We start from the raw sequence: 15,707 nt of genomic DNA on the forward strand, positions 1-15,707 counted from the left end.
GTTTAATATTGCTAAAATTCAAACTTGAAAGAAATGCAAGTTAATATGACATTTGTAGGCTCAGCGCTTGTAATCCTCCCTTTCACCACTGCCACCAAATCTACCTCAGCAAATTTGCGTGTGTCTTGGTCATAAATTGAAGATAAAAGAGTTTTAAAGGCTATAAATGTGCAGGTTTAGGATACACATATATGTTCGTAGGTGATGTTTACCCGCATCCTAACCCTCTAACTCTAACAAAGAAAAACTGAACATAGCGTTCGTCAGTGTTGTAACACTAATAGTCTAATAATTGCAGAATATCAGTAACAATAGTAATGAAGATAATGATAGCACAAAAAGCACAAAGTCGTTGAGTTTTGCCTATATGTTTCTGTTTATTTCATAGGTATTCTTATATTAATGATACACAGGCCGACAATCTGTTCCTCCTCTCTGAAAACAAAAGCACCAATGTCTTAAGCAAATAATTTAACGAGTGTTGGCGTTAAAGCTCTTAAAGTTGTATGGGCAGTGTACGGAAAAATAGCAGCAGGGATAGGGGAAAGGAAATTCAACATAGGCCTATTTACAGTCACGAATGCACATTGCATAGGTTAGTCTGTACAGGGGATATATTTTCACAGATTGGGTGTCACAGTTCTCAATGGCGAAAATGCAGCCTGTAGATTTACTATTACTTGTTCATACTCTGGTCAAGAAATAATTAGATAATGGTAAGCTATATACATAGACCAGAGAGAAGGGTAGGGGTAAAAGTTATCTGCGCAATACCAAGGTTTTAATTTGTTTTGTTACATTTGATATTTTTAACAAATAATAGGTCTATATGAACAATAGAATAAACACAATGAAGAATCATGATAAATAGAGGGACATACTCAAGAACAGGATAGGTATAAATGATTATTCTAACCATGTAGGCCTTTGTGAGGGCCAGCTAGAAATTCGTCGCCGCCCGTAGGCAATAAGAAAATGGCGACTTTATCCCATGCAGGCCTAACAGCTCCCACTGTCCATTTTAACATTGCACTGTTGGTGATATGGGCTCCTTTCAGAAACTGGTTATGCCCATGATTACAAATCAATGAGATTAGAGTAGGCCTAAATGTCACTGACAAATGCTGACATTTTTTTGCTCCTGCTCACAATAAGGGGTTTCCAGAGAAGTACTGCAGACGATCTCTGCTGAGCTTCTTCTCTTTCATTCTTCTATTTTGAAACCAAATTTTAACCTGCCGGTCGGTGAGGTTTAACATTCGGGAAAGCTGAAGCCTTTTCTCTTTGTTGATGTAAACGTTAAAGAAGAATTCCCGCTCCAGCTCCCGAATCTGAAATTTGGAGTATGGACATCTCTTCTTCCTTGTACGAGGAGTGCCTGAAGAAATAAATAATATCGTGATCAGAGTGTGTCATAATCAGTGTCATATGCAAATAATAAAAAATAAAAAAAAATAAGACTTTAGTGCTGAATATGAAACACAATTCAGATATACTGAATATAATTTCTAAGGGCATCAGCAATGATAACATTTCAGTCAACATTCATCAGGCAAAGTAGCTTAGGCTATCAGATAAACCGGCCATAAAGAGTGTTAAATATCCGAATCGCTTGGAGTAAATAATATCAACTTACGTGCTCTAAGTACGTGTTTATCTGTTACAAATATACAACAACAAAAGTATATCACCGCAAAACGTGCGTCACATTCCTCTAGAGCTAAACAAACAATTTACACAATCTTTTGGCAGTCAGTTGAATTGCACTGCCCATGTTTGCAATGGCCTATGCAAACCTCTTTGGCCCTATAACTTCTTATCAAACAGGTGACTGGGGAAATATTTTTAAGGAAGCGGGGCAAACACTACAGAAACCATCATCATGAATTAGCCTGTATCTGCAGCCTTGCAGCCTGACAGGGCTGGGGAATAGGAAGGAGCTAAAAACTAATAGCCTCTGTGTGCACCAATCAATACATATTTAATCAAATTGGATTTTACTTCATACTGATCTTTCAACTTAATAATAATGTCAGCCTGCATGTAAATCAGTACCGAAGAAGGGAAATGCAAAAAGGCAACCTAAATATGTGTGGACTTAAGCATTTCAGCGTCTGCTAAGATAGGACCATGAACTGCAGACCTATGCATTCCCCTCATATGGACAAAGGCAAATAGTCGAGTCCACAACACTGATTCATTTGCTATCTGTCTAAATGGAGGAAACGACCAACTGTTATTGATAGATAGATAGATAGATAGATAGATAGATAGATAGATAGATAGATAGATAGATAGGCAGGTTAACGAAAAGACAGCTAGGACGCATTTAGCCTTAAAATGTGTAATAATCTGTACAGCATGTCTTTCGCGGGCACAGGCAGTGCTAAAAGAAAATTCACAGGACGCCAAAAGCAATGTTCTGCCCAATTGGTTTTTACTCTCGACAGCCCAACGAGAAAATCCCTTAAAATGCCCAACGCAAGTTCATGATCAAAGTTAACATTTGTCACAATAGCTCTCTCTTAAAAATTTCACAGACTCTCACCATAGAGGCGTCTGTGTATAACATCCCCCTTTTTTCAAAGCGCTTTCCCATCGTAAAAATTCTTCTCGTTGGAAGAAAGAGCTTTGTAGGGTTATAATAAAATCCTTTGAATGCTTATAAAACTCCACATAAAATCTGACCGACAAAACACCGGGCTAGTCCCCTTAACCTTCCCCCATTTTACAGCTTCGGTATACCTACTCGAGTGGCTGTTCTTGCTCGTGTTGCCGTCCTTAGTTGTTGCGGAGGAAGAAGTACATGAGCCTGAATTTGTATGTTCCTCCTCATCTTCTGGGTCCTTTTCCTGCTCGGCGGCTCCGGTTAGAGAGGCTGGGGGCTGCTGCTGCTGCTGCTGCTGGGAGTCGCTTTCCAGCTTTCCCCCGTCGCCCTTTTGTAAACAATTGTCTGACTGATTGTCCGTGCTGCTGCAGTATGCGGTCTCAAAAAATCGGTCGAAACCTTGAGGGAGGACGTTGTTTTTCCCCACGCCGGAGTAAAAACCTGTGGAGGGGTGATTGGAGCCCGGATGGGTGTGATGGTGGTGGTGGTGGCTGTACACACTCTCGTTCTTCATAAGCATTTCTGTCATGGTGGATGGTGGAAGACAGTCCCTATGCACCAGATCCTCTCCCGAGTAGCACGATGCATAATTGCTTCTGTGGTGCCATTTACTAGCAGGGTCCAAGCCGTATGAAACTTCCCGCACCGGTTGTACTTGAGACAGATTCGTGGAATAAGGGTAGCTGATTTGCCGGGACGGGGCCTGTGGAAGAAACGAGGAGACGGCAGAAAACTCGGGGACGTAGTAGGTGCAGCTGGGGAGGTAGATGTTGGACGCGCAGCCCGTCCTGTCCCCAAACTCGGATGTCCGGTCTTTGCGCGTCTGGGAGCAGAAGTTGCCCAGATTCACCGAGTTAAACATCTTTCTCTCTCTCGTACTCCGTACTATAGATAGATGTTTTGGATACGAGCTGCAGCAGAAGGGGAAAATTTGGGAAGGCGAGATGACGCGCAATCCGTCTAAGTCGCCCCGCAGACACGTGATCGAAAGTAGATATTGTCATATATCAATTTGGAAGAGTTGGATGTGTAGGAGTGGTTGGCTTTAGGTAAGATCTAGGAGGTTCAAACGATTAATTTTCAAACACCGCAGGAGCACTCAGAAAACCAGTAACAGATTCCTGTTTGTTGGCTTAGGCTATGACAATTACAGAGATGTGCTTTGTGTGTTTATGTTTATTGGCTAGGGGTAGGCTAGCAAAATAGCTATAGCTTCTTAAATAGGCTTAGCACAGGGTGCAGATTACACTCAGTGAGATGCACTTTTTAGTGTTATTGGAGTTTAACAGGTAAGGTTATTATTATTATTATTATTATTATTATTACCATTACCATTACCATTAGTAGTAATATAGCATGACTACCCCTTACACAAGCCTACTATTCAGTTTTGGACTAAACGCTGCACTGTATTTTAACCAAAGATTAAAGGAATATTCTCTCTTACATTGTTAGACATAACACATAAAGCAGTATTACGAAACGAGGCTATATTAACATCACTGATCGGTGTGAATGTAACCTAAATAGAGCTTGAACCCGTTAAAACCAATCCCAAGACCACACTCACTCTTTCACCATTTAAAAAAAGAAAGTTTCATATTCATAGCAGACGACTCATGTGTGCTTCCAACCCTGAGTCACAAAGGCCCTTTTTTTTACACTGTTGATCCGTGATATTTAGACAAATGCTGGGGATATCTTCATGTAATCAGAGCTACATTATTTTAAGGTGTGCATATTTCGACCAACACTCAGTTGTTTTGGTCCACTTTGTAAGAAGGTGTCTACATGAACTTGGTGCACACATGATTTAAAATCACAGCTGCACGGGAGCGAGTTATTTTGTTAAAATGATTTAACATTTCAATTCGGCATCTAGTTATTTATTTAATTTCATTGAACAAAATGCAAAACCTGGTTCATGCTATACACCGATCATGGTGTGCAGTTATATAATTGCGGATGCAGTAAAATGAAATTGAAGCAACTGTTATGCTATACTGAACACATAGCAGGCTTGTTGACTGAGCAAGTTGAAGTGATCTACCCACTCCCATTCCCTTTGACTTTGGAACATGACAGAGTCCATGGACGACAACTGCACAATTCAAGACCGAAGTTCCTACCGGGGAAAGAAGAGAACTACCAGTGAAGTTTAACCTTGGACCATGCATACCCTACCGTGGGGAGCTGCATCCTAGTGAGACACAAACACAAATACAGACAAACCTAATTATTCCCCCTCAACTTGAAGAATTCAACATGTTTTTTTTCCCCCTCTAGTTTATAGTGCTTTATTGACCACATCCTCCACAATACCACGAAAACGTGTGAGACACTAACCCTGGAAATAGTCAAATTGCTATGTTGGTGGAATGACTCCTTGGACACACTTGTCGATAAAAGTGTATGTTTTGGAGGGGGCAGCATTATTCTATAAGTTAAAAAGTAGCGAGATAATTGGTCGCCTTGTAAACGGCTTCTTAGACCACTCATGCTGGGCCTATTGACCAAGCTATATGAATGCATCCGACTTTTCCCTCTTTCAAATAAAATTAAATAAGTCCCAGCTGATGTTCCAAGCTGTTGAGATCATTTTGTTTTTCATCAGAATGTCGAAATTTATTGTGGAATAACTGTTAAAACAGAAATATCCATAGGAAAGAAAAAAAAACAAATTGTAATAAAATGACTGGTTTGGAGAAAAGATGCGCCTGCGTGCTCTTTCCTGCGTCATTGTAAACTTTTAATTATACTGTTGAGGGCCATTTGCAAACCTTTATAGACTAACTGATACCATCACAAGGTGAAATTAATATGATGCCCTATTGTTTATGATTATAGACTACATCCTAAATGTTGCAATAGAATCTAGGATTATTATCCAATAACCCAATAACACTGCTGGTGTACTTCCGTCACTTATAACACACCTATGATGCTTAAAAATAATAGGAGAAAAGTTAGTATGTTTGTTGATCTGTAAACAGAAAGGAAAACTGGAATACAACTACAAATATTTGTAAAAAACCATGCAACGTCCCCGGACCTCAACATTGAAAATGAGTGACCACCTCAGGCCTATTTCTGAAAAAAGGTGGCATTGGCATTAGTTTGTTTACTACCCTTACAGACAAAAGGTTGACTCACATGATGCATCCTGCATCCAAGTACAAAGAAAGCAGACAGCTGTCCAGACACAGCACTTGAATTTGACCACTAAAATCCTCTCTATGTCCACCATAAAACTCCGAATGGCAGTAGTAACGCTAAATCCCTTTGTTCCATAGAAAACCATAAATGGTGAGAATGAGAGGAATTTGGATTTCAGCAAGTCGCTAGTAAGATTTTCTCCGACTAAAAACTATCCTTACATCGAATTATCACTACTATATTATATCGGTTGATAAGGCGCCATTGAAATTCTGTTTTGAATGGCCTTACATATGAATAATGCGGCCGTTTCATCCATGGCCGGCCTCCTATAGATAATAAAAACCTCATAATCCGTATTTTGGCATTAGAGTAAAACGCCAAATATTTCAGTTAAAATGATCAGATTATTTCAAAATGACGAACGGTATGCATAACAGCAATAATAATAATGATAATATGCGTAGGTACATTTGCGCATAGTGATGCAAAGCTACTGATTCAGGCTAATTTTTGGACAGTGATAACCGCAGCAAAGGCATATTCGTGTAAACATACTGGCCTAACGCCTGGCCTACATGGACACATGCTTGACACATGCTGCAACCATTTTAGTGTTGTGCAGTTGCATTATATTCGTATATTAAAATGTCAATGCCTAATTTACCAGTATGAAATATAATAGCACACTGTGTATTCAGTAAGACTTTGGAGCATAAAGGAAAAAAATGTTGAGGGTAATGTCTGAAAAACTGAAAATCTGCCATACTTAGAAGAGAGGGGTAGTGAATTACAACATTTAAAAGGTGTCCGTATGTGCCTACATTTCTCAGTTCATAAATACAGATTATCTGCAAGGGAATCAAAATTCAAATGAAAAAAATTTCCAGCATAATAAGTGAAAACCAAACCGTTTCCTTTCAGGGCGCAATTATCCTATATAAGTCCTACCGCCAAGTACAAACAATACTGTCAAATCCCTTCCTCATCACAATCAGTTCAATGAAGCGTATTAGCACGGTATAAATAAGTAATGCCAGGGTATAAATAAGTAATGCACAAATAAAATCCTAAAGTTAGGACTAGTGAAAAGGCCGCTAAAACGCGAAAGAGGTGCTTTATAGGCTAAACAGCACAGGAGAGGAACTAAGGCATTAAAACGAATGACATTTCAAATACTATTCTTGGCTGTGCTTAACTTGGACACAGGATTTGTCAAAAAAGTGGCAGAATATGGTTCGTCAACGTCCATCTTTTGGCAATATCCGCCTCTCGAGGGTTTAAACACTGGCTGTTCTCGACTTGCTGCTCGCGGACTTTCAGTCAAAACATAAGGTTTACCATTTGTTTATTTCTCTAGGATGGTCGACTCACAGTAGCTGATATTCCGCTAGCAATAGGACCCAGAGACGTTTGATGTGGTTGCACCGACTAAGCAGGCTAGATATGCACAGTTTGCACGCAAAAGGCTGCATTTGAGTTATCTGGTTCCTGCTGATTCTATCTTAAAATTATTGCTCACAAAATAATAATAAAACAACAACGATGACATAGATTTCATATACAGGTCCCAGCTATTCCCTGTAATAGTCAGCATGTTCCTACTGAGTTCTTCTAGGCGAAGGTGTTGTAAATATTTGCAATTCTCCACTTAAATATCACTGTTGGAGCACGAACTTTACGACTGTGTCTGGAGAATTTAAGCTATTGCTACCTCGCACCATAATTACAATGGTAGCCTGAATGTAGCTGTCAGCCTCTTGTTGCGAAGAACTAGGGCCTATCAGTTCAAAAATGGCGCTCTAAATATTACATGTTGTTAGGGCTAGAGGTGTAGTGTTTTTTGGCTTAAATGTGCACAGTATCAATAAATCCTTTGCCAAGTGATACAACACACACACACACACACACACACACACACACACACACACACACACACACACACACACACAAACAATAGCTGCAGTTCGTTTCACTTAGACAGTGCTGCACAGTTAGCCTGTAGAGTGCTGCTTCATATTAAACCAGTCTGAAGTCAAGGCTAAATGTGGGAAGCGTGTGTAATCATATTACTGTCCCCTCATGGCCTAGATAAGTTTAATTGGATGTAAGTCGGGCAGTTAAACTTGGTTGTATGAGCTGCGAACAGTTTCAAGCCACACTAAAGAGCCTTGTTTTTACTGAGGTCTCACTGAATGCACCTAGCGTAAAGCGTTTGTACTGGCAACAAGATAAGGATGTGTATTGCTGTTGCATTTAGGGCAATCTCTAGAGTGTATTTCTCTTTCAACCACTAGGACATAAAGCTTTCACAACAAGGTGTTATCTTTTTTATTGGAAGTATTAAATGATTTCATATCGCAAGAAATCGCCCAATAGTGACTGCTGGCTCCAACTCCAGTGCGTTATTTAGATATGTCTTGAAATAGCATGACGCTCTTTAAGCTATAGGCAGCACTGTGAAAAAAGTGCAGTTGGCATCGGATAAATTACAACTTAGCTGAAAGTAGCCTAATGTTTGATGTTTCACTAAATGGACCCTTTGCTGTAAAATTCTATTCTAGAGAGTCAAAATAAAGGCCATCTTTATGCGCAGAAAGTGCTGAGGGCTATCACATGTACCCTATAGGGCGAAATAGTCAAATATTTTTAGCTACAGCCCGTATTAGGCCATGATTAAGAACGCGATTAATCCTGTTCTACATCTGAAAGGACTTATTAAATCAGTGTTGAAAATATGTGCCGTGTTTGAAAACATTTCACTGTTGAATGGTGGACATAAATAAACCTGTTTTTTTGGCAATCGGAAAATTACGCACAGGACGGCACAAAATTACGCACCAGTGCTGTGCTATTACGCACAGAGCTGTTTTAGAATCCGCCAGTGTATAGACAATATATTACAGACAATATTTGGCGGCAGTGACAGTATCATCAAAGAGTTTGATATTTGATGTAATTTGCCTGCATGTAAAAAAAAAAAAAAAATGTAAATCACTGGCATTACATGGAGATATTAGACACAGACGGCTGAGGTAATTTAAATCCAACCTTGCTGTATTCTCCAACACTGCCATCGTCAACAAAAGTCTCAGTCAATTTTTGTCAGCGAACACATAATTATGATCACAATTATGTCCATTGTTAAATAAATACATAAATAATTAAATAAGATCAGTGTAACCGATATTTACCCAGGTTAGTTAAGATGACATGAAAGGCGTTCTTTTCGCATGCGGGGTCAAAGTGCATCATTTTAGCCTGCTCTGGCTCTGCGTAGTGGGCTACCGGTCTACCATGAGGGCCCAAAATAGAAGCTAAACTTTACTCTACAGACTCAGATATCGTTCAAACGTCTGCTCAAACACTTAGCCTGAACGTATGCTGAGCTGCAGAGATTTTCCAAGCTATTCTTAAGATGTGCTTTTAAACATACAGAGAGGCTCCAACTTAAGAAAACATTCATATTAATCAAAAACAAAAGGTTTTGAAACGCTGCGCAATCAAGGCTAATCTTCTCATGCACTGAACGAATGCAAAGCTAACTCAAAGAGGTGAATTACAATTTTTCTATTATATCTAAAATTGTCAGTGCCTTAAAAGTAGGCATCGCTGGTTGTATATGCTGCATACTTGACCTTCAGTGCGATGGCCAGTTGGGCCCAAGCGTCGGTCTGACAGTGACCGGAAAAGGACAGCTCACCTTTAAAATACCACAAATTTCAGACAAATGCACACTGAGATGAGGAACAAAAGAGTGTGAGATGTCACGAAGTATATGGCACACTATTTATTTAACGCAATGAGGGAAATGGGATTTAACATCTGAGATCGAACAAATGCATGTTTACAAATATGAGAGTCAGTACAGACGCTGAGAAACGACGCAAAACTGTTTACATTGTCACCATGTTATTCGGATGATTTTCAGTCCAAAACAACCAAAAATAATAAATAAACACCGGTGCATCCGGCTAACTGTCTGGACAACAAGAAAAAAAGACAACGATGTGCAACTGATATGAAATCGTAACCCGAAACAATTTGGAGCTTTAAAATCTGAGGATCTTTTTTTCCTCTGGGGATCACTGGTCTAAAGTCAGGTTTAGCTCTTCCAGGACGGCAAAGACATCTTCAATCCAGTATTAAAAGCTGTAAGATCCAATGAGAAAATACATTGATAAGCTGATTTATATATACACACATTCGAAAAATTAGATCCGATGGTGAACTCGTTTCAAATAATGTGAAAATCAATATATAATATCACTGAAAAAGGAGTGTGAAGACACGAATCTTTTATGTTAAGAATTCTACCTATCCCCTCTCCCTCTCTGTGTCCTTCTTTATCACATTAACACTCTCTTTCACACACACACACACACACACACACACACACACACACACACACACACACACACATACACACACATACACACACACTCTATCACACACACCTAAGCACGCACACTCCCCTCACCCCACACACACTTTAGTAGGAATAACATTGCTTTCTATTTCTCTAGCCAGCTCCGTGCCATAAACGGTAGAGGGGTGGCGGGGGACCTAGACCACATGCCACACAAGTTCTCTGCGAAGGGCACTGTGAAGCTCACTGACCTTTGGGACGGAGAGACAGGCCGCCATAAACAGATTTAGCCAGTCTCAAAGTCAAAAGTGCTCAAGAGCACTGAAAGACCCATTGTAAAGACCTGCAAAGCAAGCTGAAAATTCATTCTGTTTTACAATCCAAACATTTTAGGTCCTCCGCAGTAGTGGCAGAGCAATTTTACTGATATCTGTGGCTTTTATGGACAATATATTGATAAAAGATGCAGGCAAAGCAAATAAGTGAAAACTAATACAAGCGGTTATGCACTGATCTCTTTCGGCTTTTGAGGAAGGAAATGAGAGGTGCAGCCAAACACCAGTGATTAGTGAACTGTTGTTTGTGAATGGGGAAATTTAATTTCTCAGCACAATACACTCTTTTGGCTTCTATAAGAGTAAAATGTGTTACACCAGCGTATCTGCAAGATTAGACTATATGAAACAGTCTAAAGTATCACAACAGCAAAAGTCTAATTTGAAGTTCAAGTTAAACTGCATGTTCAGACAAACATTTGGTACAGGATAAAGACCAGGATGCTATTTTATTACTATATAATACTAAATAATGCTACAAATTGACACACGAATCACCTGCCCAGCCCAAAAATGCAAATATTTGCCATCATACCATCTAACAAACACATAGAGTGCTCCAATTAGAAATATGTAACAGTAAGTTCTGGCGACTGTAAGTTCTGACATAACAATGAATTCTGTCGTTGACAAAACAAACTTAATTAAAACGTTAATACAGCTTGTTGTAAATATAACCTATTTATATTTTCCTCACTTAACTGCAAGGGAATATACTGAGATTTTTACTACAGATCACGGACGGTTAATAGCCTATCTATTTTATCTCGCTCTATTTTCCAAGTCTCCAGATTGTTTTGTTCGTTTTAAAAAGCCCAGTGGCGTACCTTTACTGTAACAAAAGCGAGGTGTAATGAATGTCAGTCCACGCATAATTATTTACAAATCTTGGTGTGCAGATCTCAAATACACGGAGACAGTTTCCCGGCGCCTCTTCTTAGTCTTTTTGTGTTTTAGTTAGACCGTGAAGATTATTTCCAAATAAAGTCTGAGGTTGTGCAGCACAGTCAGGAACATCATAACGCCTTTCCATCTATCTTTTCCTTCCATTAACCCGTTTAAATCTCACAAGGCAACTCTCAAACAGAAAAGATAAAAGTTTATCCTCTGTCATGGTCAACAGCGCGTTTGAAAGGCTCAAAAGACTGGCGTTGTTATGAATAATGCCATTTCTGTCAACATACTGAACTATCAAATTCAATCAGATTATCAAATTCTCACATGATTATTTTATGAACTAGAATATTATTAAAATGTCTCAAATTTTGATTGTACGTGCTATTGATGAGCATATGATGAAAGATTTTGCATAAAGCTGTCTCGGATTCAAAATGAATACGCTGTGTATAATTTGGATTTTAAAATAAAACACCAGACAGGTTCTAAAAGTCAGTGTCATCCCTGCGTGATGCAGGCCAGTAAGTAACGCCTGCATTTCTCTCCTTATATTGAAGGATCTATTAAAAACCCATTGTTATAATTTAAACTGTTATTTGTCTGAAAATGCTTGGTAGTCACTCTTCAAATTCAGCTCAAATTGTTCATTATAGCACATTTTTATCAAATACCTAGTTGTACAGTGTGGACATGGAAAGCATTTCCCCCAAAATAAAAACGGATTTAAGAGTTTGGCATAACCTTATTTTTTCAGCAGTTGTGGAATGTACAATAAAAAAAAGAATCTGGGATGGTAACATGATTTGGCAATTATATCCATATTCCAGTAAACAGTGGTAGTTTTAAGAACCAACCTCATATCAGTGGATTATTTTTATATCTGGAAAATGACGCATTGTGGGCGGTCAGATAACAGCGCATCCAGACGGTCCTTTCCTCTCCTATATGAAGCTCCTGAAGCCCTGACTACGCATACTATCAATGTACATCCCACACTGTAGTGTAATAGCAGCACAATGAATTCGTTTTTGTTAAATACATTATACAGTCCTTTGCAGTGGGTTGTGGTACAGCCTAATTGGAGAAGGCGGCCCACTGGATCTTGTAGTAAGGTTAAGTCAGAGACAAATACCAGAAGCTGCTGTCACTTACAGAAACAGCACGACACCATAAGATAGTGTGGTACTGCAGCGAGGCTTACATCAGCTCACAGCCATTATGTCCTATAACGTGATAGCACACTGAATCTCATATATATATATATATATATATATATATATATATATATATATATATATATATATATATATATATATACATATAATTTTCAGTATATGTATATATGAAATGCTACATGTTGAAGAATGTCGTCAATAGGCTACCAAGAGTAGACGTTAGTAAAAGTCGTTTGCAAGTAAAATGAACTAATATCATCTTCGATTTAACAGTGTTGTGATCATGCACAAACTAACTCTGTAAGGCCACTCAGTTGGTGCCTGGGTCGGTTGCCGACTGTTCACAGTTCACTGAAATGCCAACATCTGATGTCAACATAACAGTTTCCACTGAAATCACCAAAGACTGGACGTTGTTTTGGACAAATGCATTGACGGTTTGCAGATTGGGAACCACTGCATAGACCTGCATTGTTTTACACCTCTTTGCCAGTAGGGAGTGCTTTGTGGATTTTTTTTTTTTTAAAAAAGGGGGATTATTATACAACCACCCATATTGCTTGAACAGATCTATTCAACTTGAGAGAGAAATAATGTTTTGTGATCTGCATGTGTATTAGTAAGCATGTTTTGATGTGTGATTGTAACGTGTTCTAACCCCCTAATGCAAACCAGAAGAAAGGATGCGCAAGGCAAGCCAATCGCAGAGCCTTGACTGCATGGAGCAGTAGGGTGTAACCCTATTACTGCTTTACAGAGCTATTGCGTGTTTAGCTGCGCCGTTATAGGCTTGTAGCATACCAGTGACATTGATTAGGTCGAACTTCAAGGGAAACCGCAAGGTTTATTTATGTAATTCAGAAGAAATGTGAAATTGGCTTATTGCCGATTAACTGGTTGTTTAGTGTTGTTCACTGAGCAGTCTTACACTTACAAACGGAGGTAAATTTAGTTCATTATGGGATTTGGAATATGAACTTGGCCGTGATTTTGCATGGCAGCCTATCACAGATGTCAATACCTTTGTATCTGAGCGGCCATAATAAAACGAGGCCTACCTGTGTGGGCTCGTAGTGCCTGCTTAGTTCACAGCATGTGCAGTTATGTTCCAACAAAACACCTTCTCAAATGCTTCCAAATGTCACTATAATGTTAATAATCTTTCATTTCATCCTGTTGGACACATGTATATTGTAAACTGTTTCACAGGTCACCTCTTATAAAATAATCCTACCAATCAGCTCGCAGAAAACCTGATGTGGGAGAGCAATCGGAGAAGCAACCTCGCGATATACTGACAAACACCAATGTTTAACGTTTCAAATATTCTGTTTATTGAAGACCTTACGCATATACATTCATATCATTATTACTTTTACAAGACAACGTAGCAATCCTTACAAGCGCAAAGAAGAAATACAATGTGGGGCGAAATAAAACAAACAAACAGCTACTACACTGAAACAGAGTTTCTTCAAATGTAATGTGAACAGTAGCCTACGGCAGAATTTCTTGCATATCATTTCTTACGTCCATTCATTGCAGTAAAATAGGCCTACATTTCGAACCCTTACAACCACAAATAGGCTATATGGAATGCGATATTGTACACGACGATCAATAACATAAAACACTATTACATAGAGATAGGGGATCTTCAAATAGTAAGTAGTTATCATATGTAATTTCATTTTACAAAGTTATACACGAGTACAAGGTAAGGAAAGGGACAACACTGAGCACATTGCGAAGAGCAAGTACATTAAATAGGCCTTACAGGCCATCCGTCCTTTTAGCCGTAATAATAATAATAATAATAATAATAATAATAATAATAACAATGAATTATTGGTAGACCTTGTGGGCAAGATTCCTATTTATTCAAAGTTTTGATCGTTTTGATTTGTTCAGGAAAAAATGTATAAAAAGAAAAAGTGGCCTGCAGAACATCGCTTAAAGTCATTTCACATCAATAACATGCTGCAAATACATTTCATTGCTATAGCCTACTCATTATACATAACAGATGATGCACTGGAGCGGCCCGGAATTAAGGGCGCACATACCAATAGGCCTATTATTAACTTTTCAAAATTCCTACATATTCATTTTTCTTATGAGCACCAAGATTCAGTGATGCTCTTTCAGGCCTAAATCCCCCAACCCCCCTGTGGCAACTTGAGGCTATACCCTTGTTTACGCAAAATAGCCTACAAAAACGCTCTTGACTATTTCAATAAGAGATCCCAATGACATTATAGTGGAATGGGACTATATGTTAATTGGCACAAAATGGACGTGGACTTTTGATAGCAGCTGAAAACCGTGTTGAGACGGCGATATCACTCAACTAAATAAATGCAACCCATGCAAGATTCTCTGGCAGCTAGTTGTTAAGACAAGTTGACAGGCGATGAAAGTATAAAAAAAAAAAAAAAAAAAAAAAAAAAAAAAAAAAAAAAGCACCTTAAAAAGTTGTGAACCCATGAACAAATTCATGGAGGTATTTTTCAATGCTCTGCCATGAAATTATGGATATTGCGGTTTTAGTTATCCTTCTCCTCAGGCAGCCTTGAGTCAGACTTCCTGTCCGTGACCGTGAACGTGCCCACAACACGTGGCGAAAACTATGGAGAGGAGATAAGAGTGATGTTCCACTTCCCCAACAACCGATGATTGGAGAGGCATTGAGCAACCGGCATAGATATTCATCTTTATCAGTTCAAACCCTCAGTGAAATTATTGCGCGGATTCGGCTCCGGCCTGACTCTCTGACCTCTCTATTATTTTAGGCCTATTTTGTTGATTTGATTGTTGAAGATTTTCCACAAGTGGTCCCGTTTGCTCCTTATCTTTTTTAACCATAGAGACCAAAATGAAAATTGTCATTATGTGTCCTCCCAAACTGAACTATTGCCTCGATGACATACTCCGTCTGGCAAACATTTAGGACGTCTAACGTCTTGACGCTTCAGGAAACCAAAACTTGCATCATATGTGGTAAGAAAAAACATCTCACAGCTTTGTGTGGTTTAATACCAACCCATAAAGGCAGTCATACTGACAACACGTAGATTCTTAAGTTTTGAAAACAAATGTAAGATATTGGTTTGCCCTGGAGTTATGAGGCCAGCACCTTCAAAAAATTCGAAATTGTTATTATAATT

At 38.9% G+C, this 15,707-nt stretch overlaps 2 protein-coding genes across 8 annotated transcripts in view; both read right to left on the reverse strand.

Annotated features, from left to right (window-relative positions):
* Positions 1-15,707, reverse strand: part of LOC115362656 (homeobox protein Hox-C13a) — a 146,010-nt gene that overhangs the window by 70,313 nt on the left and 59,990 nt on the right. The gene's annotated exons all lie outside the window — the stretch shown is intronic.
* hoxc11a (homeobox C11a) lies at positions 427-3,612 on the reverse strand. Its single transcript, XM_030056667.1, is given in 3 exon segments — positions 427-1,378; positions 2,750-3,483; positions 3,485-3,612. Coding segments are annotated over 3 exon segments (1,095 nt in total). The 3' UTR covers positions 427-1,145.

This window comes from Myripristis murdjan, chromosome 7 (genome assembly GCF_902150065.1).
Source record: "Myripristis murdjan chromosome 7, fMyrMur1.1, whole genome shotgun sequence".
NCBI classification, from domain to species: Eukaryota; Metazoa; Chordata; class Actinopteri; order Holocentriformes; family Holocentridae; genus Myripristis; species Myripristis murdjan.